The following is a 26,940-nucleotide window of genomic DNA, read 5'->3' on the forward strand; positions in this document are numbered from 1 at the left end:
AGAAAGGCTAGGACATGCCCTAGGAAGTCTCTTTCTCTGCTTCAAAATTATAGGGAGCAGATACACTCAATTTGAAAATCCTGTGATAAAAAAAATTAAATTAAAAAAAAGTGGCACAACTTCCTGAAGCATGAGCTCATAATGGGAACAACATACTGTGACAAGTGGATTGCAAGAGGAGAAATACAGTGTGGAATTGCACAACTCCTTTCTAAGTCAAAGTATTGACACCATGTTCTGCTGAGAAAACCTTCTGTGCCTCTGATTTAATGCTAAATTTCATGTGACTTTTCTTGGTTGGAGGAATGGAACAGAAACAAAACCAAAACATTGTCCTGACGTGTTAGCACTAAACATCTCCATTAAGAAATAAACTTCGTGTCTTTGATTGTTACATAAAGTTCTATTTTTGGCCTGAACAAGAGGGAGAAAAAGAACAAGAAAATAACCACAATAATTCTCAAACCAAGAATCCATTAGAGGTCAAAAAACATGAAGGAGAAATCCTTTTTAAGGAAGAAAATACTTCAATTTCCAGCCCTATATTCCAGTTTTCACCACCTCTGCTTGGCAAATTGTGGTCAGTGCTAAACTCCTACTCACCCAATGCATCTGTAACAGTCTCACCCTTCTCAAACTCATGACCTTCACTGTTAACTGCTTCTGGCTTTTTCCAGCTCTGACCTTTTCAAGGCTATCACTTCCTAACTCTATTTTTTGACATGCCTTTCCTTCCCAGAAATGAGCTCTCCTCCTCCAACATCCACCCAGGTTTAGATCCTTTGACATCCTGCTCTTTCCTCTGCCCTTCCTGTTCCTTGATCTGAGCAAACTCCATCACTCTTATGCTGACAGCTCACACTCTCTGTTTCTCCAAGATGACACTAATATTAAATTTTGCAAAGGCGCAGAACATACATTCAGTAAGACCAAAGCAGAACCAGCACTTTGCTCTCCATCTTCCCTGGAGACCTCAGCCATCTCTAACTTTTCCCCTCAGCAGACAACGCCATCAGGCCACTGCTTCACAGCAAAGCATGATCAGAAATTTGTCCTCACTCTTCATAAGCCTTTTTGGACAGATCTAAGTTGTGCTGTTTCCACTCTGCAAGTTAGAAAACTGATGAGGAACAGCATCTTCTTATAACCTGAAGTCATCTTCTACACTTTATCCCAATGGCCCTTGTGACAACCATGTTCCCCCACTAGGCTTTTGCCAAATACTTGGTATCTTCTTCCCTTATTCTTTTCATCATCCCTCTCTTTAAGCCCCTGCATTTAATCGGCTTTGGCGAGTCAGGCCCAGCTGAAGGGGTTTTTTCCCCATTTGTGTGAAAATATGTAATTGCAGTTGCTCCCCTACATTTTCTGTTTACTAAGGATACAGACCACCATTTTCCAGCTTACTGTATTTGCCTTCAAGCTTTCTGGCTTTTATAGACAGCAGTATTCCTATGTATGTCATCTTTTTTCCCCTTGGCAAAAAATCCCCCACCAATGTCTCTTTGTCAGAATACAACAAATCATAATTATTAGTCAACAATAAATGTCCACCACGTGACAAAAGCAAATCTGGGGGTTTTCCTTTGCTGAAAAACCCTTTGGTTTAGAGTTGCTTCCTACTTCTAGCCTATTTTGTCTGCAAGTTGAAACACAGAATGACCTCTCCATATGGCATTTTCAACATAAGGGAAAAAGATACAGATGCACAACTGTTTTGTCTAAAGCACAGAGAAATTACAAAGTATCCTTCCGTTTCAATTTATTGTCTTTGCACTAATACCATAATTTAGAAAAATTAAAATGTTCCAAAGTTTGTGTTTGATAATAACTAACATTTCTAAAGCCGTTTTTCAGATGCTCTTTTTGAAAGAATGAACTACAGAGGTCTTCAGTATTAAGCAAAAAGGTCTTTTGTGAAGAAAAATACCAGTTACTGATGCGTATCAGGCAATCGAATGTGCCCCTGTGTGGGCTGTACACACTCGTTCTCAGAACAGACCTGCTGATGACTGAGCTACTGCTTTCAGAGAAATTAATTTTTTCCTTCAAAATCCTTCACAAACTTGGGTTGTTTTTTTTAGCAATAATCCCCAAACATTTTTCAAATCATGTGAATAAAGATCTCAAGTTTTTAACCAAAATAACACAGGCATAGCCACAGAGAGAACAGTCTTTTTATTTTCATGAAAAGGACAAAGGTTCAATACCATAAAATTCAAACCCATATGGAGAAACGGCAAGATGAAGTTTACTAATATGTCCTTAAATCTGAAACATAGACTTGATCTAAAATAAAAGCCTAACCCCTCTGCTTCATCCTCTGCATGCAAGAGCTGAAACCACAAGATGTACATAGCCAACTATTCTGCAATATGCTGGTACCCACATGCACTTTTATAGATCTAAAAGCATGAATTTACTGTTTTTCTGGAGGCAAAAAAATACATTCGTCTTCCCAAGGTGTTGCACTCCCACTCTGCATCAGGGAGCACCCATCCCATACATTGCCTTTCTTTTGCAAGCACGATGTCCAACCCATCTCCAGCAAGGGTTGCAGGTCAGTGGTCTCCAAAGAGCTGGCCCTGAAAGGTCCCAGCTGAATGAAGTGAATCTTTATAGCAACCAGGACATGCTGCTCCCACCACGTGAATTTCCAAAGTGGCCAAGTTGAATGTGCCATAGGAATGTAAAAAGCTCCTGTTCAGGTGTTTCTCTTCAACAAGAGAAAAGCTTTTCTTGCAGGCCCCGGTGACAACATAAGCAGGTGATGTTGGGCATGTGTAATCCAAGCACAGAGATTTAGGAATAGTAATCCAAGAGGCTCCACCTGCTCAAGAGCAGACAGGGCACCAGAACTCGGAAAGACCCATCAGGGCTTTAGGAGCATCCAAAAATACGGCACCATCCCCTGACCAGGACACAGCATGGCTATTTCATAGTAACCCAGCTCCATCAGGAAAAGAAAAGCAAATAAAATTAAAGTTTGCAGAAACTGGATTTGAACAACACAAGTCCTTCCATCTTCTGTGACAGCAATGGCACTACATCTGTTTGAAGAAGTTTCTCTGCAGCGGCATCTTCAAACTGCAACTTGCTGCATGTAGCTCTCATCGCCAGATGTTAAAATCAAGTTAATCTCTCAGCAGAAATGCACAGATTGCTCTCCCTGGACCACGGGCACGACATCCCATGCAAGCCTCGCTGATGCTACATCATCACCAACCAGAGGAAACAAAGCCCTGCAGGGTAAGAGAAACTGGAGTTGCATGTGGGCCAGAGGAATTGCTCCTTAGTAGTAAAACTCACACTATCTGACAAAAAAAAAATTATGCCCCATTATGGCCCCTGGTCAGGGTATTTAGCTCTTTGTTTCCCCACAATGCTTTTCAAAGGGTTGATCCATCCTTTTCCCAGCTGCTCTCACAAACAGATCCTGTCCCATACTAAATTCAGCGTACTTAAGACGTGCTGCACTTCATCCACTAGAGCATCCAGTAGAGCATCCATCTGCTCTATTCCCACTCTGATCCAGCTCCCACCTGGCTGGCACAGCTCAGAATCTTATGGCAGAAGATAGGCATGGCAACCTGGGGCGCAGCTGGGAGCTTTCCATTGAGAGCCTGCCAACCCTTCCTTGAATCTATTCTTCCCACTATGCTCTCCCATACCCACAGCAACCGTGAAATCACTATTAATTATGCCCTTTTGCCTGACCCACTTATCTCAGAATTGCAGTATCTGGGATGGGCTAAAAACAGAAAAAAAAAGAGGAGGGAAGCTGCTCATTTTGCTTCCTGGACAACTCCTTTTAGAAAAGCCAACTCTGTTCTGATTTTCTCCACTATTTTCTCCTCTTTCTTTCCTTTCTTCTTCAACTTCTCTTCTGTATCTTCCTTTTGTTTCTCTCTGTAAGAAGAGGAATCGGGTTAGGAAAAAGGAACGATGGAGAACGCTGATCTAAATTGCTTCACATCTTCAAATATGTGGAGAGAAAATGATGGGGCGTGGGAAGGGAATGAAGCCCTGTGGGTTTTCTTTTCCAGATGACTTTCTTTCCTTCTGGCTCATGACTGAACAAGATATGAAAGAATAAGAACTGCTGGAGATTTTGGCAAATATTGAAAAGAAGAACAAGCAACTACAATTATTCAGAGAATAAGAAGCAAATGCTAAAGAAAAATAAACCCCACAAATACAGATTATGGTCTCTTTCCAGAGGGAGAAGGTTTTATTCAGTCTGAATTAAATGTGTTTATTTTTCACATTAGTTCAAGCGTGGATTTCATATAAAATTCACAAATACCTATGTCAAATACAGTGAGGAACACCAGCTTAGAGGCACCAGAAAGCATTCTTTCATTGTAAAAGAGAAGACGCGGTTCTGTTTTCTGAAGGATGACAAGGAACCAGAAAGATATGAAAGCACAATCTTAATATTGCAACTAACAATGTTAAAATGTTCTTGCCTACACATTATGAGGCACCACCATGCATTTTTTGTTTACACTGATTTCTGCAAGGAAAATAGATTAAAACTGACCCTGCTACTGTGCACTGCTGTCTGGAACAAGGTTGATTTCTGGTTCAGAAGTAAGGACCGTCATGATAAAAACAGAGTACATGAACATGCCTGGGTTTGCTCCCACAGAATGTGAGCTGTTCTCCAGGTACTGAAGCAGAAGGCACCATGCTGCAGCTGCCCACAGAGATCCGTGTTTCCCTCTAAAATGGTTCACACATCCTTCCTCATCACCCTTGCACAAACCAACACAGCCATGAGAACAGCAAACCCACCAAGAGTAAATGCAAGCACAGAAAGCCAGTATTTATTTAAACATGAACTGCTCTTGAGACGTCCTTTCATGGGTTTGTTTTCTTACTTGTGACCTTTGGGAAGGAAGGACGCATTCAAAACCCCAGCCACTGTTTGTTTGCAGAGGTAATACCATCCCTGCAATAAACGTAGTACATGCACCTGATTATTTGCCTTCACCAACCAAATGCATCAGAGAAAGCAATTTGTTTGTTTTTAACTCATTTAAATTTGAGGTATCTTTCACCAGGAGAAGAGTTTTCCATAGGAACAGGGTTTGCACTTTGTGACGTTTTCAGAAAGACCTAAGAAATAATATAAAATAACAACTATTTCTGCCTCCTGCCAGGCTTCTTGGGAGTATTTTAAAACAGCTTTACTAAAATAAACCAACTTTTTTTTCCCAAACAGATTTGCCACCAGGGAACCAAATCCTACCCTTATAAGGCTACAGCAAAACAAAAGTCCTGAAGAAAGTACAAAATCTAATAGAAAACCATTTTTTAACTCAGGAAACAGGAGTATTAAGCTACATGTCATGGTTTAGCATGACAAACCACTACACTACAAGAGATTTAAAATCAGCTTCTTCAGAATCAGCAATAGTCAGATGCTTCAGAAAATAATGTTCAGAAAGATCACCTTCTGGTCCTTCACTCAATTCCTCTCCATCTAGTGAGATCTTAACTATTAGAGCTACAAAGCTAAAGCAGAAATTTTAAATCCACAGCCAGTATTCAGACTTTACCCACTGCAATATTTTACACACACAGACATAGTTACTTTTACCATTAAAGAACTCAAACTGATATGGCAAAAGCAGAAATTATTTAAACAACTTTGCCCACAAGCACTGACCCTGCCTCAGTATTAAAACCCCAATATACACAAAGAGAAAGGAAAACTCCTTAGTGTTAAAACACTGGAGAAAGATCTTAAAGTTAATGGACTCTCAAATAGTTTACAAGAATCTAAAATAATGCCTGTGCTAATCTAACACAGAAATCAAACTATCTGGGGGGGGGAAAAAAAATCAATGTTAAGATTAATGTTTTGGTTCTCTCCAAGGCAGGACAATTTGCAGGGGAAAAAACGTTGAAAAGCCAAGGGGTTTCTTTTCCATTTTACTGAATTTCTGGTGTGGACCTTATTCTATCTAAGAAGTTGCATGAGAAGCAAATTGCTCCAAAGCTGAGCTGAATCTCACCCAAGGTTAAGTGAACACCAAACCCAAACCACTTCCTTTGGGCTCTTGGTATAAAAATAAAATATTACCAAAATATGCAGCAACAAAGGATGCTGCTACGGCAGCTCGTATGAGCAGTTCCATGTCTGATGTCTGCAGCATTCCCAGTCTGTGTAAGTAAACTTTAAAGGATCTTGAGAGAAAAAGTTATTTTCATCCTCTTTTTTCATTATCCGACACTACGAGTTGAGTCGTATAAGAGATTTTACTGTAGCACATACAAAAGCAGCGGCACACCAGTGAGCACTTCATTAATTAAAAGCCAGAAAAGGAAGTTTGCTAAACGAAGCAAATGTTCTTATCACTCCTATCTATATTCATTAAAACTGACAGGAAACCAAATATCACCATCTGTCTACTTGCAATAAAGACACTAAAAACAGCTCCGGGGTAGAAGAATAATATAAAGTATAAAACTGCAGTTTTTCAAGTTTCAGTTTTAAATGGACAAGAGAGAAACTGATGTCAGACCAGGGAGAATGAAGGATGACAAGGAGCTGGTACATGACTGAAAAAAGAAATTACATGCTTTAGAATATAAATTGAACCCCCTTTGAAATCTCAGAAAACAAATAACAAACTCAAGTTTGCACCGTCTTTTTTAATCAGATCAATGGGTCTGGAAAAAGCCAAGTGTTGCAATGGCAACATTTGCCTATTTAGAAATAACTGCTACCAAAAACAGTCAGAAAATTCTATTACGCAACATAAACTGTGAATTTTTAATGGTCAAGCAAGTCCCAGGAAGCACTTGTGCTTTATTATGTCCTGATGCACTCTCTTCAGATTCACAAGAGATCATCCTCTTAATTATTCCTATATTTGGATTTTGCTTACAAATCAGCAAGTTGTTATAAAATTGAGTAAGATTAGATGAAAGGAGAAGGATGGCAGAGGTACTAGCTTAGCTCTGAAAAAAATATCAGGGTTCACACCAGCAGTGCCGGAGGTCAACTGAAGGTTACTGATTTAAGGTACTTTCTAGCATTTGTACAATTCCTACCTTCTAGTAATCACCCTTTTTTTTTTTTTTTTTTGCACTGCAGGGGAGAGGAAAGAAAAAACAAATAGATGGCAATAAGATATTTAATGACAGAAATGAAAATAAACTACTGCTCACATTCTCAAGAGCACAACTCCCTGTCGTTAATTCTGCACCATTCCCCAGCTGCATTCTGCATAGCAATGAAAAGCACTTCCAGTTCCTCTCAATGCTGCATAAAATATTAGCTCCATAGTCACAGTTTTTAAGACTAAATAAGGTTAAAGTAATTTAAGGCTGAGATAAACAGGAAAAAAGAAAATTCATTGTTAAAAGTCTCCCAGCCCCCCGTGGTGCCGAGGTACCGGAGCACATATGGTGCGGAGCAGAGCCCGGGGATACCTACAGGAAGCACAAATGGGGTCAGGACAGGAAGAGCAAGGGAGTTCAAGACTAAAGCGAAGCCTTATTGATTTTTATTATTATGTTCCTCCAGGATGGTACTTTTATTTTTTTAAGTTTAATTTTCTGTCCTAAGAACAATAATTCATACCTCGAAAAAGGCTCTCATTAATATTCTATGAGAATGCTTTTTAGCCTCAATACAATTACAGCAGAGCAATTATTAATATTCTTCTGTTAATACTTTAACAATACTAACAGAACTGTTAACAGCTCAGCATAAGTATTTGTGAAACAGAATTGTAGGGTTACTTCTGTTTGCACAACAAAATTATACAAGCTAAATAAAATCTGAGTGTAAAAAAGTTACTGTAAACTGATGTGCAGATGTGTCATCGGATTCCTCCTTGATTCTGAGGAATCTCCTTTTGAAAGTCAAGACAATCTGTAAGTATATAGGAAAACCAAATACTTTTAAGTGAAGTTTGACATTCAAGAGTAAATTTTCTTTTATGTTCAATATATAACAGAGACATCCATTTGTGCATGCCAATGAAATCACTGGGGTGCTTAGAAAGGATTTGGTAGGCAAACATGGAGATATGTAACAGAAGTGAAAATACAAAACCATCCATAAAAAAGTCCTGAGTGTGCTGTAAAAATGCATCCAGGCTGATGCTGGAGAATGTTTGTTTATTCTAAGGTGGTTATAGAGCACCTAAAACACAAAAGAAATATTTCTGCGACATGAGAGAATAGTTAAGTGTTGACATGTTACCTTTACAAACCTTTTAATAAAAAGCTGCATAGTAAAGGCAAGAAGCATAACCCAGATTATTAGATTTTGGAAAATTTTATTTTATATACGCCTTGTTAGAGCTCCTATTTTCCTACTGAGAGTAGTAACTGTGGAAGCTGCATTTAAAATTATTTGCTAATAGGAGGCATATGAAGACTCAGGTTCCTCAGAAGCATGGATAATCAGTGGAAAAGGTAAAATTCTCTGGCAAAAAGAGAAAGCACAATTCACTCCTGTAGTCCTCCTGTCCACGGCTGCCACAGTAACAGGGTGTAAATCAAAGCATCTTCCACAGCACATATTGGAGAAAACCAGCCCCAGACTCCAGGCTCCTTGGATTTGAGAATGCCAGCCTGGGAAAAGCTTTCTGGGGAACTGAGAAAAGATCAATTTCCGACAATCCTCTTAAAAAGGTAAATGAGGCTGAATCCTGAAATGCATGGTGTCTCAGTCCCTCCCATTCCCATACTGGTGAAGCTGCTTCTGCACTGTTTGTCTTTAATTATGGGAAACTTTGTTCTAATATCATATACACACAATACTACCAGTATTATTAATTTATGTTTATTTATATACATATATATGAAAATATCAACTTACTAAAGATGAGTATGGGGTTTTTTATCTTGTACCCACCTTGTCTATGAGCTGATAAATCTCCTTTGCCTGGTCTTTATCCACAGATGAAGCTGTCCTTTCTGTAAGGTACCACAAAGCAGCCACTTATTCTGGTTGTACCAACCCCTCTTCTTGCTTGCAGGATTATGTAAATTGTGTTTAAATTCAAGATCAGTTTTGCCCTTTTGTACTCAAATGCATCTTCTCCGCTTCATTCTTATACACACAATAAACCCTGGTTTTGCAAGGTTTGATCCTAGCTTGCAGTATGACTTATTTTGGTGAGCAGTTTGCTTTAACACCTTCTCATCTACTGCAACACCTCCTGGATATTATTCTTGAATTCGCTTTAGATAGTCAATAGCAGTTTTCCATACACCTTTGCAAAAGCTTCCCTAAAAATCCACTTTTAAGTGAGTGCTACAGTGACAATATCCCAGTCACAACGCCCTCGTGTCTGTTATTTAAAGTACAGCACCATCACCTCTGCACACCAGTGATGTAAGGCTTGTCACGCTTTTGCTCTAGAGCATTAAAAAACCTGATCCAAAACCAAGTCCATCCTAAGTGTACCTTTTAATCCATACAAAGCCAAAATAATTTATTACGATTTACATTGCTTTAATAGTTTTTTCGAGTTGCTATTTAGATGGTCTTAGTAGTAATGACTGCAGCAAGCTGGAACAGGTTCACCACAAAACAGAACCCAGGGCAGCACTAAAAATAAAACCTGGGTGTCTTGAAGCCTGGGAAAAATACAGCAGTGCTCCAAGGGTGTCAGTACAAACCTGCAAAACAAATTTTCTACACAGACATTTCTTATTCATCAATTTGAATGGACAGATATTTACAGACAGACAATAATTCAGTTTATGCAGGTTTCTTGGACACTCCCATCACTCATGCTCCCCTTCCCATGTGCTTCTTCTCCCACACTTAATTTGTCGGCCCTCTACCATCTTTCTTGCCTCGAAACTGGTTCAGGCCAATGATTTCTCCATATCCTCGTTTTGCCTTTCTCTCCCCTGTGTCCCAGTGATGTGATGCAGGTGATGGCTCATCCTGCCAGGCCAAGGTCTCAGTGAGCTCCAGTGCAGAAGGGTATCATCTCCTGGGTAACAAACCAACCTTCTTCTGCCATTTCTTTACACTATGCAGTAAATATGGCTCCTTTTTTTCCTTTTTCCCAGCCTGTCCCATTATTTCTCTTTCTTTTACATACCATCCATTATTTTTCAGGGTTTTTTCCTTTTTTTATCGTCCTATCACTATCACAGTCATTAAGAGAAAGCCGAGGCTGTTAAGTGTCTCACACCTGTCATTTCAACATTATGATTAGGAAGCAGATTCTGAAGATCCTGATACCACCATAAAACTGGTAAACTAAGAAATCTCACCTTAGATTCCATCACTTTATCACTGTGCTTGTATGCTTCCCTAGATACCTGCTGATCACCATCAGAGACAGGATATTGAATTATAAGTGCTTGTTCTGAATCAGAACAGCTGTTCTTACAGATTTATTGCTAAAACAACATGGGTTCTGCCAGACCTAAGAAAATCAGCAAGAAATAAAGTTACAGACTCTTGTATTTTACTACAAGTAGCTTTGGTATTTGGAAATCCCCTTTCTTTATGTTTGTTAGACTGCTATGCAAAAAGAGTTACTTCTGGTGAACATCAACACATATGCAAACTACCCAGCTGATTTCTTTAATTGTGATAGGAAACATTTAGATATGAAATTCAGCATGAAACACTTTTCAACTTCTGAGAAATTATGGGTGAAAAGACTTGGAACACTATTACATTAAGAGCATCGTACTTATTAACATAAGAAAGAAAAACGATTTTTTGGAAAACACCATTTGAGGTATTCCATACTGTTTTCCAATGTTATTTTCCCAGAGACACCAAGAATGGTTTGGTTTTGTGGTTTGGGTGGGGTGGGGAAGAAGGTTGTTGATGTTTTGGGAAAACCTACCAAAGCTTGCTTTGTTTGCTTGCTGATCCTCAGCTACAGCAGTAAATGGCTGCTGGCAGACCTAACTTCAAAAGCCAACTGCAGGAGAAACTGTCATTATGTGATCCATTTAATCTAGAATTAAAATACTTTTTAAAAAAATGTATAAGACAAACAAACAAAATTTAAAAATTATTCCAAACAAATAGCAGAATGTTTCCTCAATGGCAAAGTCCCAAGCCCAGTTGGCCAAACCCTTCCAACCACACACCCACCCCTTGGTTTCAGATCCAAGCTAAACTCTACTTCCCGCCAGTCTTATCTTGCCAAATTCAGAGCAGGAGGAAAACATCCACCGCAGGCAGAGCACGGACACACAGCAGCACTCCCAGGGGCCTGCTCCGCAGTTGGATTTTATTAAGGAATGCACACGCTTCTGTGCTCCAGTCAGAAATATTCGGGGCTCCACCACATGAACAGTAACTCAGTAACCACATTTCCTTGTCTGTATCACAAAATAAACACAGTCTCCAAGATGGACTCTATGGATTTATGTCCTTTCAAAAGAATTTAGTAATTGGAGGGGGAAAAAAATAAAACCACAAGTAAAGTGAACGGTTCAGAATGTGCCGTAAACAGTTTTGAAAGCAATGTTCTCATCTGGGAGTATTGCAACAGATGTTTATCATGAGCTACTGCAACAGTTAATCTAACTCCGAGCCAGATTACCTCTTTGCCTTTGGAAACAAGCCTTTTTTCCATGGGCAGCACACAGAAAACAAGGGGATGTGCCAGAACTGACAACAAGCAGTTAACTGAATGAAGCAGGAGGGAGAAAAAAAAAGCCATAAAGCCCAACCAAATAAACTGATATCTGGCCCAAAAGACTTAGATGAACAGGTGTATGTGTGGGTGGGATTGGAAGGAAAAAAAATAAAGAAAAAGATTTAAACAAAGCTTCCATTGACATTCTGGTCACTGAAGTGGGTACACACAAAATGATCCAAACAACATTTTGAACAATTCAGCAAATAATGGATTTCTTTCCTTCTTTTTCCTTTTTTTTTTTTTTTTTTTTTTTTTTTTTTGAGATGATAGGAAATATGATTATTGAACTCGGGTTTCAAAATGTGGCGCCAATAAGCCACAGTAACAACTTAGAGGTTATTCTATTCCAAGATATTCTGAAGAAGAATGAAAAAAGGAAGGTACAAAACTACGTATGCAATCTGGTATTTACTCCTTAAAAGATACAAATGCAAATCACAATTTAAAGCATCATTATTTAAAGCTGAAATTGCCACTTCTTAACGAATGCAAATCAGATCCCTGTTTACACCACTTCCTAAAGGCAAGTGAAGGGCTAGTAAGTCCATGCCCAGAGCCATTCTTCTGCTCCTGATTTCACAGGCATTTAATTCTGGAAAAACCTTGAGCATATATGGGTCCTGTGAAAAGAGTGAGCAGTCCATTGTCTTTGATCATCTGAAAGAGATCAAGCAAGAGAGGTAAGTGCACCATGTTCTCAATGCACCCACCTGAGCACCACCTATGGCTCCCCCACCCCTGGGACCACACTGCACCCTGGCTGCACCAGGATCCATGGAAAACTGCTGAGAGGCAGAGGTGGTTTTGAGGATTTACAGCCTTGCACAGCTTACAAGGCTCCCCACAACTTTCACATGAAGCCCACACCTTCCCCTTCGTATTCCCAGCTGTGGTAACACAAGAATAAGAGTCACAAATTCTGGAAACTTTGGTCTAAACTTCCTTCCTTACTGAAGAAAATCTCAGCTTGCTGGGGGTTTTTTAAACAGAGAAAAACAAATGCCAATCTGTCAAGTGTAAAAATGGTGTAAAGAGATTTTGTTTCTCTAATTGCTCAGCAGAACAATAAACGAATAAAAAGCTCTAGGAAGTCCTTTCCACTCCGCAGTATTTCTGCTGCTAATGCAGAACAATTTTTCTTGGTATTTCTCCTAATCAACAAAAACAACAGCAAACATTACCAGTCCTTTTATATTTGATGAAGACATTGATGCTATTTATTCAATAAAATCTTTACAAATATTCCTTCCCTTCTAAAAACACCAATGACCACAGAGCCATGTGTCAGCAGTACCTCTACTCTGCCCTTGGCCCCTTTCAGGCCACTGGAACAGCCACCCATTAGTCTGTTGACTAAAATACTACCGTTCGCAGCTTATCTTGTCAAGGTTTTCCCCCCACACACATCAAAAGTTCTAAGAGTCATGAGAAAGGTTTTGTTTTCTAAATTTTTAGTATTCCAGAGAAATATACTGACATTGCATTCCACAAGTCTTGCCAAGAACGTCTTTTGTGTTCATAGCTTCAATGTTGATGATAAATTTTGAACACTAACAGTACAAAGTATGATTTAAATCAGAGCCTAAATCATAAATGTAAAAGTAACTTAAGCTAGTGAACTGGAAATCTTAATTTAAATAATCTCATTTTGCCAATACAGTTTTCCTAAAGACCTATTTGCTTTCAATGGTTGTTAGTTCTCACCGAGAAGGTAAATAAACTACATGCATCTATTTAAATGATTATGAAGCCTAATATATTCTACATCTTTTATTTTTATATTTTATTAAGTAGACAATTTACTAGGTAATTATTTTTTTAACTACGATTCCTAAGTGCTTCAGAAATATTTAGTGAGTACTAAAGCACCTTTTATAATGACGATTATCCTCATTTTATAGAGGGATAACCCAAAGAAGAGACAATTAACTAGTCTGGGCTCTTCACCACATTAAACTAGCTCTAAGGTAACATGATTGATCTCCACTATAACAGCAACCTGTTACACATAATTTTTCACTCTGACTGAGCAATTGTAATAATTTGCAATTATTGAATAAGAGATCAATTAGAAGCAAAGCCTCAGGTAGCAGCAGCAGAAGGCTGGACTAAATATCTGTACAAGAACCAGGAGATTTTGCTGGACGGTTTCACCATGATATGACACTTGGTACTATTTTTACTTCATCTTCTAAAATGTGGATGTAAAGGTAGCACACGGCACAGTCTGCTGCTGTCTTCACAACACCACAGCTTGCTTGATGAGCAGCCTCAATTATTTTGCCCTGAATGACAGCAAAAATAGCAACGAGCACTGAGATCGCTTACACAGCCCAAGAGAACGACATGCCAGACTTTCCAAGCTGAACAACCTCTAGTTTGAGTACTCGTTTCTTAATATTGTGCCTCATAATTTGCAGGATGTTGTGCCAACAGTGCTTGGTGTCAACGTTTCAGAACCATTTCTGCGTACTGAATATTGCCCATCCCGCCATGCCAGGCCAAGACCTTACACTTGCACAGTTTCTTTTCTGAGGGACAGCACTGGTCTGGAACGTTTACCAGTCAAGATAGGCCATGTTTGAAAAGTGGGAGAAGTGGTACAGAATTATTTCTAACATTTTTCCACAGTCTCTCATCATTATGCCCATTTTTCATTGTGCCCCAAGTTGGCCCATGATGGGAAACTGCATCTTTCCAAAAGCACCTTCTGATCTCCCAAGCCAGCCCTTACTGAGGAGGAGCATCAGTGTCTCTCAGGCTGCTTTACCCTCCTGTGAACTTGCCTTTCCTGGGATGCACACAAACATTTTAGCAGTTGGACATTAACGACCATCTCTGAGTTTAGTCAGGAGCGGCAAGAGGCACCCTCCACCACATGGTGCAGGAAAATAAAACAGTAAAAGACACAGTGGCCTTTGAAAAGACAAATTTGATAGAAGTAACTATATAAAATGCCAGCTCTTCCCCTCGGCCTGAAGTCCTCTGGTAAGAGGGTGACCACAACAAGGATGTAGAGCAGAAGGGTCCCAAAGAGACAACCCATTGCTTTGATGCTGCAAGGTCCAGCTGGATCCCCCCATCTCACTCCAAGTCCTCATCTGCAGTTTCAGGAAATAGAGTGCTGTTCCCTCCATAATTATAATACTGTGTGCCAGACCCCAAACCCCACCCCCCGATGGGCCACACACACCATGTCTTTTGCCTACACACAGGCACAGGAATTAGGGGGATGAGCAGGGACTGCAGGAGCGAGAATGGGATGAGCCAGCTGCAGGTCAGGGACCTCGCTGTGCCAAAGCAAGGCGCCCTGCGAAAGTGAAACCGAAAGGTTTCACACTCACAGCCACCAGCAGCATTTCCTGACAGAGTTTCCCAACGAGATACACCAAGTGAATCTCTGCAATGCCACACTCTCCTGTCCACCAGGCAGTCTCCAGCCCATCCTGCCCTGCCACAAGGCTCCAGACAGGACGCTGCTGGTTTGGGAAGCGAGCGGGCTCCAATGGGAACGTCAGCCCCGAAAGGCAGATGTTGTGTAAATTCATATTTCATCAAAACAGTTAATTGTGACAAGAGAGCTAGAAAAATCCTTGTACCGCTTAAATTATTTCTCCACTTAGAGCAACTCTACTACCAGGAAATGTTACACATTGCACTTTATACCCAACTGGCAGCGCTCAGTGATAACATTACAGCTCTGTTAAATAACAGATATAAAAATCACAGATCTTTAAAAACTACAAATTAATTTTTCTGCCGTCATTCAACATAACCATTTAAAAACAAACATGCCATGCAATTGTCATTAAAAGTTTTCCAATCTAGCACTGCATGTGTTTAAATATGAAAATTATACTTTTGAAATAAACATTGCTGCTATCAGGGAAAAGTGCTACCATAAGTCACATCATTATCAGACAGAAACTACCACCATGAAGACTCAGTAATCCTTCACATTTCACTAAGGAGATGTTCTCTCTCCATCCAACAAGATCAAGAGGAAAAAAAGCAAACAAAAACCAGCTACAAAACAACCAGACAGCACCTGCTAAAACTTTGATTGTTTCAGACCCACAGGGAGGTAAAATAAGAAATTCAGAGACTGTTTTGTAATGAATGTATGCTTTATCTGTATTACTGATGCCAAACCTCCAGTAATCTATGTTTAGCAAATTCATTTTATCCACATGAATCTCCTTGTGCATACTGAAGTTTAACTGTTATCCAGCTCATATAATTAGGAAAAAATATAACCCCAAAAGTCCAACTAACAGGGTTTCACTTTTTCTAACCTGACTTTTTTTATGTTCAATTATTCAGAAAAAATATTTATTAAGAGATTATCTATTTATAATTGGAAAATATATTTTTTAGTAACATGCATCTCCTTTAGATATTATGTCTACACTTAGCAACATTTAGAGTAAGTAACAACAAGATTTTCTCCAGCTCTATGGGGTCACAGGATCTCCACCTGGAGAAGCAATCCAGTACTGCGCCAAAGGGAAAGCAAAGCCTTCATCTGCTCTCCCTCACCTGCTGGGGTGAGAAAACAAGCAGGAGGCATGGAGGGTAATTCAGTTCTGCAGTGCTCACGTCATCTTTCATATTTCTGTTACCGCCACAAGCAGGCAACGCCTGCCAGCCTGGCTGCAGTTTGTTTACACACTATTAGAAACCAGAATTTGCTACTTAGGCTAAAAAAGTCCCACTAGGTATCAAACAGACATAGACCTTATTTTGTCTGTTTTCTCAGGATGCTCGGAAAAAAGTTTATGTAATGTATGAAAATTATGCATGCCATTATGTAACAAAATCAAAGTGCCACAAAATGTACACATGGGTATTTCTACTTTCAATCAGCAGTTACTGAACTGTACCTGGCTTCATTTTAAAAGTACAGATCACTTGTATAAATAGCATTTATTTAATCATAACAATAATAATTATTTATATATAACTATCTGAATTCCTCACCTACTCAATCACAATCACTTCATTATAACACACTGATAAATTCAAGTTAATCTCCCTAGGGATCTCTCATTTCAGACTATTTGGGTAGATGATCACAGAACTGCAGGTGCATGGTTTCTCCCTGGGAGATGACAAATCACCGGTGGTGCAACAGGTGCCGGTCCTACTCATCATCCTCTTTCCCAACGAGGATCCCCCTGTCATGGTCCCTGTTGGCTGTCAGGATGCTTGGGCACCCATGGGTGATCAGGCAAGATGCAAGGACACACGAGCCTGGGGCAGTGCAGCTCCTCTGGCCACTTCCCATACCCCGAAGGAGCAGGGGCTGCTCCTGCTTGGTAGGGCCAGACTGAAATTCTTCCATCACCCCATCTAAAAGCCTGTATTGATTATTACAGCTTCAGGCTAGCAACAAAAAACCTAAGTTTTAGGCCTAGCAACAAACCTGGCCCCACAAGCATCCTTCTGCCTCCACAATGCACAGCAAGGGGTTAATCACACACGCAGGTGTAAATCACACTGACTTCACCGACAGAACCACTGATTTTAACCCAAATTCTACATAACGCACCTTAAACGTTCAGTGAATTTAACGTTTCACTTAAAACTCAACTTTATTTGAAAGAAACATTCAGGCACTGATTTCTGAATGGCAATAATCAGTTATTTCTACCCAAAATTTCCACTTTTCACACGTCACAGAAATGGTCATGCAAATATTCTACAGCTTCCAGTACTATCTCCAGCTGAGGATGCTCACAGTGTACTTAAATTCCCATGTAACTACCACAAGGCACAGAAAGCACAGAACCCTGTCCTAACTGCAGCCTTATGCAGAGAAAAATGCCACAGAGACAAAAGTTGCAAAATCTGCCAGCAGATTTCTCTGTCTGAAAACATATCTCCATCAGAAATAACTTTTGCCATGAAAACCACCAGGAAACTCAGAAGTTAGAAACATGGACGCAGTTTTCGTAAGATGTTAAATGTACAGAAAAAATATAATAAATACAGTTGATTGTAAAACACCTCATGAAAAAGAGGGGAGATATGTTGCAAAATAACAGAGCTAAATTTGTCCCTGAAACATATAACAGATTTACAAGGCAAGATAAAAATGGAGAGTATTTTAACTTCGTATTCGTTATTTTAAACTCAAACCAAACAAAGTATGTTCAGATAACCGCACATAACCACATCGATTTCCAATTAACTGAAGGGGAGTTATTTAATATTTGGCAAATCCACAGAAATAACTTATGGGAAGAATCCCAGGTTTTCCGCTGGGATCTGACAGCATCCCCCAGCCGATTGCCATTTACTTTCCGCAATTCAGCACACGCAAACCTCGATTTCCCAACAGGAGACACCCGCAGCGCCAATTCGGCGCTCGCCAAGTTCAGCGCAGCGCCGGGACGGGCGCCGGGGACCCCGCACCCGCAGGGCTGCGCGGTCCCGGGGCACCCCCGGTGCCGGGAATAACACAGCCCACCCGGGATCCATCCCCTCGCGCTCCCGGCGGCGCTGCCCGGGAAAACTCCCGCTGCCCCCGGCACAAAGAGCCGCATCCCCCGAGCAGCGGGCAGGATGCGGCCGGCGCTGCCCCCGGCGCTGCGCTGGCGCAGCCCCCGCCCAGCGGCCGCCGGGGGTGCGGTGCAAAAATAATTATTAAAAAAAAAAAAAAAAAAAGAAAAATCAACCATTGTGCCTCAGGACGGTGCGCAGGGACGGGTGCATCGCGCGGGTACCGAGCATCCATCCACCCATCCCGCCCTCCATCCATCCGCCCACACGCCCACCTTGCATCCCGCCGCCGGCTCCACACCGGAATCCGCCGCCACCGCCGCCGCCGCTGCTGAAAATACGGGGCAGGCGAGCGGACCAATGGGGGCGGAGAGCGCCGCGGCCGCAGCCAATGGCGGCCGCCCGCCGCCGGCGCCCGGCCAATCATCGCGCAGCTCATTAGGCGGCGGCGGCCGCGAGCGGCGGGGGCGGGGAGCGGCGCGGCTCTGCCCGCTCCTCGCCCGCCCCCCCGCGATTAATTATTTTCCTCCCTTTTTCCTCTATTTTTTCCTTCCCCACCCCGCTTTCTTTTCCCCACCCTTTTTCTTTCTCGTTTTTTCCTTATTTGTCTCTTCTCCCTCCCTCTCGCTCCCCCTTTTTAACTTCCCTCTGCCCTTCTTATTTTGGGCAGGGCCTTCTCCCGGATTTTTTTATATAGTCCCCCCCATTGTGTATTAATTGTAGAGACCAAAAACTTGGGGAATCCCCAGGGAACTTCTTCTACTCCGTGTGGAAGGATGCCCTTGCCTAAATCAGTGATCGCTGTGAAGCACCAGAGAGTAATATTTTAGAGATTCCAAAAAGATGAGGGGATATAAACCACAATACCTACTCCAGCCAAAATCTGAGCTCAGCCACTGGTTTTGACATGGCACACAAGCTCTGTGCATGCCTTTACCAAGCTCCCAGGATGCAGAACCAGACTTTAAAAATAACAAAATGAAACCAGCAGATGTTTCAACCACACAGCTCCACTCCAGCACGCAAAGCTAAAATCTGTATCACCACTGCGAAATTCTTACCAAAGTAAAGTTTCTTATTCAAGCCAAACAGTTGTGGGTATAAATACCTGCTTTACTAAAATACATGGAATACACAGCCTTTTTTCAAAATTCAAGTTAATTAACACTCATTCTTGAAAATAAACTTTTCAATCAACAAAACTTATCACTGCTTTATATTACAGCAGAAAACTATCTACTGTAGAAGAGGGGGATAAAAATACCCCAGAATTTTCTTCTGTTTTTCCAGTCTAGTGACCCTAATAATTCCTAAGTTCAGTGTGAACTAAATTAGTGACAAAGTCTGCGCCTCCCATTTCTGATGCTGTGCTCCTTCTGACCTCACCCCCAACATTTAAAATCACTAAATTGTATTTGCTCAAAGCCCTTGCCTGAGCAGGCCACGTTATGAATATATTCACGAAGTTTAGCTAACACACGACAATACATGCTGTGAAGTGATAAACCCGGTATCAACCCAAGTCTTGATGATAATTTACAGGAGAAAGCTTTTCTTTTGCAGATCAAGTGAGGTTTTTTCCTAAGGTGCCCCAAGAGCCAAGAACACTGTGACGCTACGAACTGCTGACAGGCAACCAATAACTGTGACAAATTATACATTCATGGCATCTGCAACAATCGATAAACTGACTCACCAAATTAATAAAATATAGATCACAAAGCATACATTTTTATTAAAGAATAATTTCATGATAACCAAGTAATGTGGATGCTTCCAAGCATAAGATTAAATTACATGCTGAGCAAATCTGGCATTTTGTGATAAACTACGAAAATAGTCTTTGCAACAGCAACTGAGGAAGAACATTGCTGACATAGTCTATAAACATGTTTTATAAAGCACAGCCGAAAGTAACAAAAAAAAAAAAACCAAACCCCATAATGAAGTGGTGGCTAGAGAATCCCCTACTGTATCCGTAATAGTTACTTTCTAGACTTCTCCTTGTTTTGTAATTTATTCCTTCAAGTATGACACTGATTTTGGTGTTAAGAGTAATAAAAGCATATTACCTACATAGGGGAATATTTACACCAAATTATTTCCTTAACTAGTCACACTTCAGCAGTCATTACTGGAGTATGCAAAGTTTTTTAGTACGTTTAGGATGACAGAAAATGTACTTAAATACACAAAGCAAGTGTCTTGCCTGATAGACTGACCCTGCTTGTCATAATTTTGTGCCTGCTGAATAACTCTAAGTTTAAAGAACTTGCTTGAACTTAGGAACACAACGAATCCCACTGAATTTGAATGTCTTACGCTTTACACATGATAAAGTGTTTTCCTGCATGGATATTTTCCCCTACTGAGAAATGCAGTGAGAAGAGCTTTCCCAGCCTTCTGTAAAGGTGCTGGAGAAGTCCTTCCTTCCTCAGGGAGGAAGAGCATCTCTTATTGCAAAGGCTTTACTACTGGCAAAGAACACACTTAGGCACATCCTCAGTGTCCACTCCCTGTGTTGGGTTATTCCTACACAGCTCTGAATCATATCCTAAATGAAGAATTTAAAATACTGAGATCCTGTTTATTAAAGTTTACAATTATTAGTTCCTGAAACTCCTTAGTACTTGATCTCTCCAGGCTAACTGTGCCATACCAACTGCATTGGAAGGCTGTCCTAAATTAGTTTTAATCCTCTATAATGCCGGATACATAGTGCTTTCTGGGCATCTTCACATGATTGATGTCTTGTCAGATCTTCCAAATATTTCTTTTATAGCAAGACATCCAGCATTTTCTGGAAGTGTACTTTCATACTTTCATACCTTCATTTTGTATTTTACATCCATAATGTTTAGCCACTTCTTCAACTTCCATGGATTTCCTAGCTAAACACATGACATGTTGTTTCCCGTCCCTCTTTCTAGCTAATAAATAATGGAATCTTAATTCTGAACTGCTGTCATGAAACAAAAATCAAATAGAGCCTAAGTGATATAAAAACAGTATTTGTTTATACTAGATCCATTATTAACTTAATTCTTTCTTAAACAAATGACATTTTATAATACATTGAACACATAAACAGGAACATACTCGAAGTTATAATCCCATCAGCTCCTTCTCATGACATTCATCTTCTCAAAGGCAATATCCACATTTCAATCTAACTCTTTGTTGAACATCGTTAAGTTAATAAACAGACATGGTTCCTTAAAAACAGCTTACTACTTAAATAAGCTGCTGCTTCCCCTAGCTGTGGAAACCTAGATCAGTTTAAAAAACAAATCTATTCTCTGGCATAATATTAGCAACCAGAAATTTATTATGTTATTTTCTTTCAAAATTAAGTATTTTTATTTAGAAAACATACCCACATATCCCCACTTACAGACAACCATTTATCTAAATATTTTACAAGCATTCTGCATGGTGATAATTTCATTTACTAAGAAAATACCCACATTGCTGTGAATCTTTTCAGTCCCCAAAACGTGCCTACAGATAGCAGCAGTGCATATTTTAGAGAAGCAGCAAACAGGACCAGCTTCAGAATTACACCCACCACCCTCGACAGAAGATGAGGCGAGAGCATTTTCTCTTGCCATAAATTACCACGCCCTTCTATCAGCAATTATTTAACTTTCAAAAATAGCTGCAATGAGACAAATTATGAGCTATAATTACCCAAATTTATCCCTGATATTAAGACTGCATACATGCAGATATGTATACCTAGTCTGCTCTAAAATGTGTAATGTTAAGTATTATAATCAAACATACCAGGGCATTTTTATCTTATCACCCAAATGACAACATTTCTATGCTAAACATCTGTGAGCCATTCCAGTGGTCAAAAATGCCCATTACTACTTTTTTATCTGGTACCAGTCACTCAATCCTAGTACATTTTCTTTTAATACACCTTCCTCCTTCCCAGATGAGTGCAGGGACCTAAGGCCATGGGAGTCAAAGGAAGCACTAGCCTGGTTTCCAGGGGGAAAAAAAAAAAAATATATATATATAAATCTATATCTGTATATCACTGAGTGCAACACAGAAGCTGTATCAGGTTGGAATTCCATACTCTGGAAATATCTGAAGGCTGGAAGTATTAGAAATACCGTACATAGTTGGCCTGGTTTTGCTTTCTGTTTCATCCAGAGAGCACTTTATGGTCCGACCTGGTTCAATAATTATTTCATGAAGTACTTCAAGACTAGAGTTGCCTCATTCTTTTCTTGGAAACTGGAATTATTGAAGATCTTAAGTTACTCAATTAAAAGCAAATTAAAATGTGTCTACTCCTGCACTAGTCTGCTAGTCTGACTCAAAGCAAGCACCTCCCACGTTGTCAGAGGTCTTGATAGACCACGGTTTCTCCAAAAAGTACCAGCATTTCTGCTAAATCTCTGTCATGCTGTGTGTGAAGTGCTGCCTCTCAGACAGCTGCATTTATCCTGTCTGCACATCCAGTGATCATAAAATCATAGAATGGTTTGGGTTGGAAAGGACCTTAAAGATCACCCAGTTCCACCCCCTGCCACGGGCAGGGACACCTTCCACCAGACCAGGTTGCTCCAATCCCCATCCAACCTGGCCTTGGACATTTCCAGGGATGGGGCAGCCACAGCTTCTCTGGGCAACCTGTGCCAGAGCCTCACAGTAAAGAATTTCTTCCTAATATCTGATCTAACCCTGCCCTCTGTCAGTGTGAAGCCCTTCCCCCTTGTCCTGTCTCTCCATGCCCTTGTGAAAAGCCCCTCTCCAGCTCTCAGGTCACTCCCTTTAGGTGCTCTTCCATCCTCTCTCCATAACAGAGATGCTCCAGCCCTCTGAGCATCTTTGTGGCCTCCTCTGGACTCGCTCTAACAGATCCCCAGACTTCTTATTGTGAGGCCCCAGAGCTGGACTCAGTAACTCCAGGTGGGGTCTCGTGGCTTTACCTCCGGCCGTTCCCAAACCAGCCCCTGGTGGGCGAGGGCAGGGATGTCACACAGCAGGCAGCACCACGGGCAGGTCTGGGGTGGGGGCCGGGCAATCCCTGTGTTCTCAGTGATCTGACCATTTCTTTTACTCACTTATTAAACTGTCACATTTACAGTATTTATTATGATACAACAATGAACTCAGGTTATTGTTTTTTTGGTTAAGCTTTTCTTGTTATTCTTTGCACACTTGCAGGGCATTAAAAGTCGCAGGTTCACAGGATCTATTTTTTGCACAGAAACTTAACAAGAAGATGGGAACCCAACAGAGTTTTCTTTCTCAACATTTGTTTTCAATGGTGATAGAATAAATTGCTCCACTAAAAAGGCTTGATACGTTCTGTTTTAAAGCACAAGAACAAATGCTATTTTTAAAGTTAAAATGTGTTATAATGACGGGGCTGGGGTTTGGGGTGGGGTTTTTTTTGGAAGAGTAAAAATCTATTTTTTTCAGTTACAGTGAAAATTCTGAATGCATATTCACATCATTTTGCAAAACTGTCAACACTAGATACACACTTCTTTCTTTGAACTATCTCCCTGTGTTGCAACCCTCATCTAAATTTGAAAATATTTTGGTAAACATAGCTGATGTTTCATGGGTGTAATTTTGAGACCATAAGGAATTTAAGAAAACAGTTGATACTGCATTAAAATCTAAAACTGGCTTTTAAGAATCTATCAGCTTTCTCAAAACAGCAACTATTAAGAAAACCATCCAGAAATGAGTATCTGTAGTTAATCTACATTCTCCTAAATTTTCTTCCCTGGAGTGTTGTTTCAGAACTTTTGAGCTCCTTTTGAAGGCTATTTGTACATTCTTTTGTGGTGACATATTTTATACATTACTTGAATATGTTCTTCTCTTTTACACATTTAGCCTACATATTAAGGTAATTGTATCACAACATTTGTCCCAACAGGCTTTTACTTTCAGAGCAGATTGTCTCCAGTTTAGTTAATAACATCCACACTTTGCCCAGATAAAGAAAATAGTTTGAATAAAGCATTAAGAGCACTAGTGGCATAAGACATTTCACAGAAGCACAGGTCTGAGATTTCCCTTGGGATGTTAGAGGAGCTATATAAAATAATTTCTTTCATGAACTTAAAATTTCCTTATTAAGAAAATCCTCACTTTTTGTTTGTTTCTTTGTTTTTGGGTTTTGCTGTTTAGTTTTGGGGTTTTTTTCTGTAGCCACCACTCTCCCTGGAAAGCTGTGGTGGACTTTGGGTGCTCTGCCCATCAATTCCAGAATTCAACCTCAATTCATTCAGCAGTTGTTTGTACCATTTTTTTTCTTCTGCAGCCGTTGGCTTTCAGTTCTTTTCCTCTTGCTCCACACAGAATCTAAGGATGAATATATTCCTCATGTCTCCCTCTGAGATGACAGCCTCTTCACCTTACTCATCAAACTGTTCAGAAATTATGAACGCATACTGATAGAGCAGAATATTCTGTTCACTTGGTTTTCATGAATATCACAGGGGCTGCTAAAGCACATCCCGTGATCATCCAAGTACTATTTATCTATAATGAGAATCTTGTTGCAAGTTTCTACTTTACAAAACTCTGCTATTACTCACTTAGAAGATACGACCTTTTGTTTTATATTTTGAATTTGATTCCACTTGTATTAGCCCAGTGTTCAATGTAATCTCAGCTATTTCTATACAATATCCTGATTCCTTGTTATATTTAGGATGCCTTTAGCCCTTAGCACAGCCCCTCTACTCACAGCAGGCGATCCATGTGAAGGAAGCCAAGCTCAATATTCCAGTGGTAACCTCTCCTGCAACACCACACCTTTTAGAAAAATATTCTTTCGTTTTGAGTAACACCTGGTGATGAATTTCTGTGGGAAGAAATAGTTCTTTAGCTGAGTTTTCCAGCAGCAACCACTCCGTTCTCATTCCATCCATCATTATGCTGAGAGTTGAGATACACAGAATGAAGCTGTGCCTACAGTTGCTTACACAAGGGCCATGTCTGGACTCTGCCACATCATTATTCAGCAGATGGTTGTGAGTGATGTGTCCTGGCTCCAGATCTTGGACAACGCTGGGCACGTACTGAGGCATCGGCCTCTGTGGTTGGAGTCACGCTGGGGCTTGGTGGATGCTTCACACCAACAACCAAGGTTTCACTGACCTTCAAGAGGCTGTCAAAACCCAAACCTCAGCTTGTTTCTTCACTCCTAGTAGTTCATAAGGTAGAAGCCTGTAATTCTTAGTAGCAGTAAATACTAATTTTTATGTCTTGAATTAATTCACAATAAGCTCTGCAGAATTCCATAAAACACAAAGTGCTGAGGGCTGTGCTGAAGCTTATTTTTTTTTTCTGAACAAGAGATAATGTCTGGATTTCAAAGCACTGTGGTGGTTTAGAAATGAAGGGTGAAGACTCCTCAAGAGAAGTGAAAGAAGCTGCCCTGCACACCACATAGCTGCCTTTGGCACACCAGAGTCTTCAGAACCTCTGAAAGAAATAGTCCTGCCAAAAACGACTACTGCTTAAGCAGGTTTAACCATTTTTAGAAGCACTGCCAATACCAAGGCATCAAACCAGAGTCTTTGCCTGTACCTGTCTCCCTATCCCCAGAACAATCAAACAGTATCATTAAATCACTCGGTATCTTAGAGCAGTCCAGGACTGCCCTGGAGGCACTGAACCCAAATCCCTTTTCCATAGGGATCCTCCTTGACTTGAGCAGGCCAGCAGGGATACAGACCTCTGCCCAAAAGAGTGGAATTTCTGTAGATATGTCAGGCAGCTGGAGGACCTCTCTCTCCCCCTCTGTGCTGAGGGGGTGTGTTACACGAAATGCTGCATTCTAATTATGCAATTACACAGAACTGAATGACCCAGCTCTCGAGTTTTGCAGACACAACCTTTCTCCTGGCACCACCCACCTCAGTGGTTAAACTCTGAAGCCATGTGCAGGGCGAGAAGTTTTCTCAAACCCTTCCAAGAGCATCAATAATGCAGTCCTAGTTATGAACTTCATTCAGCTTCGTGCTCATTAAATCACAGCTGTTTCCCCTTCATGCTGTATTAGATCAGACATCACTAAACCTGCATCTCTGTGTGTGTGTATACAAATATGCTTTTCCCTTTGTCCTGCAAAACAAACTCCTAACAGAAAAATGTTTATGTTAAAACTAGCTGGAATTAAATGTCAATTAACAGATAATAACAGTCTTAAGATAACATTTCAGATCTATTTAATCCCATAATAAACTGACTGCAGAGCTGACATTGGTTAGGTTTCAGCCTTTGTTTTGACTTGGAAAGAAACTACCAGTTGATTAAAAAACCTAAATTATCTTAAGCATGAACACCTCAATTGGATATGCTCCTGAGCTTCCCTACCCACTCACAAGGAGGCCAACACACCTCAGTTCCCTTGCCCACCTTCTCATTGCAGCTGTGCATGCATTAGGAAGGTTTTGGGAGGTTTTACATATTTATTAATTACCTCTTCTTTAAGAAAAGATGGACTTTTTTTCTACTTCTCTATCCCTTCATAAGCCCTTTGGATCACCGATAATAGAACATATTTAGCCTATCTGGAATGACAATACTGTTTAATTTGGATGATATAAACTTATTTTTCAGTGAAAGGTTTGTTTTCAAAGCTGTCTGAAATACAGACAACAACTCACTAACTGAAGGTATAAAACTAGGTAAAATACACACTAACTAACATCACTCATTGCATTTGTGCCCACATTCTCACTTAGAGTGAGGCTTCTCACAGCCCCTCTTGCAACAGGAGTAAGAATAGAAC

At 40.4% G+C, this 26,940-nt stretch overlaps 1 protein-coding gene and 1 long non-coding RNA gene across 6 annotated transcripts in view; both read right to left on the bottom strand.

Moving 5' to 3' along the window:
- The window catches only part of CTBP1 (C-terminal binding protein 1), a 236,143-nt gene that overhangs the window by 131,472 nt on the left and 77,731 nt on the right, over nt 1–26,940 (bottom strand). The window contains exon 1 of one of the 5 annotated variants that reach the window (XM_032107972.1): nt 18,434–18,529. The exons of the other annotated variants lie outside the window; for them this stretch is intronic. Within the exon in view, the coding sequence (XP_031963863.1) occupies nt 18,434–18,440 (7 nt within the window). The 5' untranslated portion in view covers nt 18,441–18,529. Of the gene's footprint in view, nt 1–18,433; nt 18,530–26,940 lie in introns of those variants that run through there. 5 annotated transcript variants of the gene reach the window in all.
- LOC116443668 lies at nt 2,156–18,415 on the bottom strand. Its single transcript, XR_004240019.1, has 2 exons — nt 8,882–18,415; nt 2,156–3,909 (listed from the first exon to the last, which is right to left on the bottom strand). It is a non-coding gene; the product is annotated as an uncharacterized LOC116443668 (long non-coding RNA).

Source organism: Corvus moneduloides, chromosome 5, assembly GCF_009650955.1.
Source record: "Corvus moneduloides isolate bCorMon1 chromosome 5, bCorMon1.pri, whole genome shotgun sequence".
Classification (NCBI taxonomy): Eukaryota; Metazoa; Chordata; class Aves; order Passeriformes; family Corvidae; genus Corvus; species Corvus moneduloides.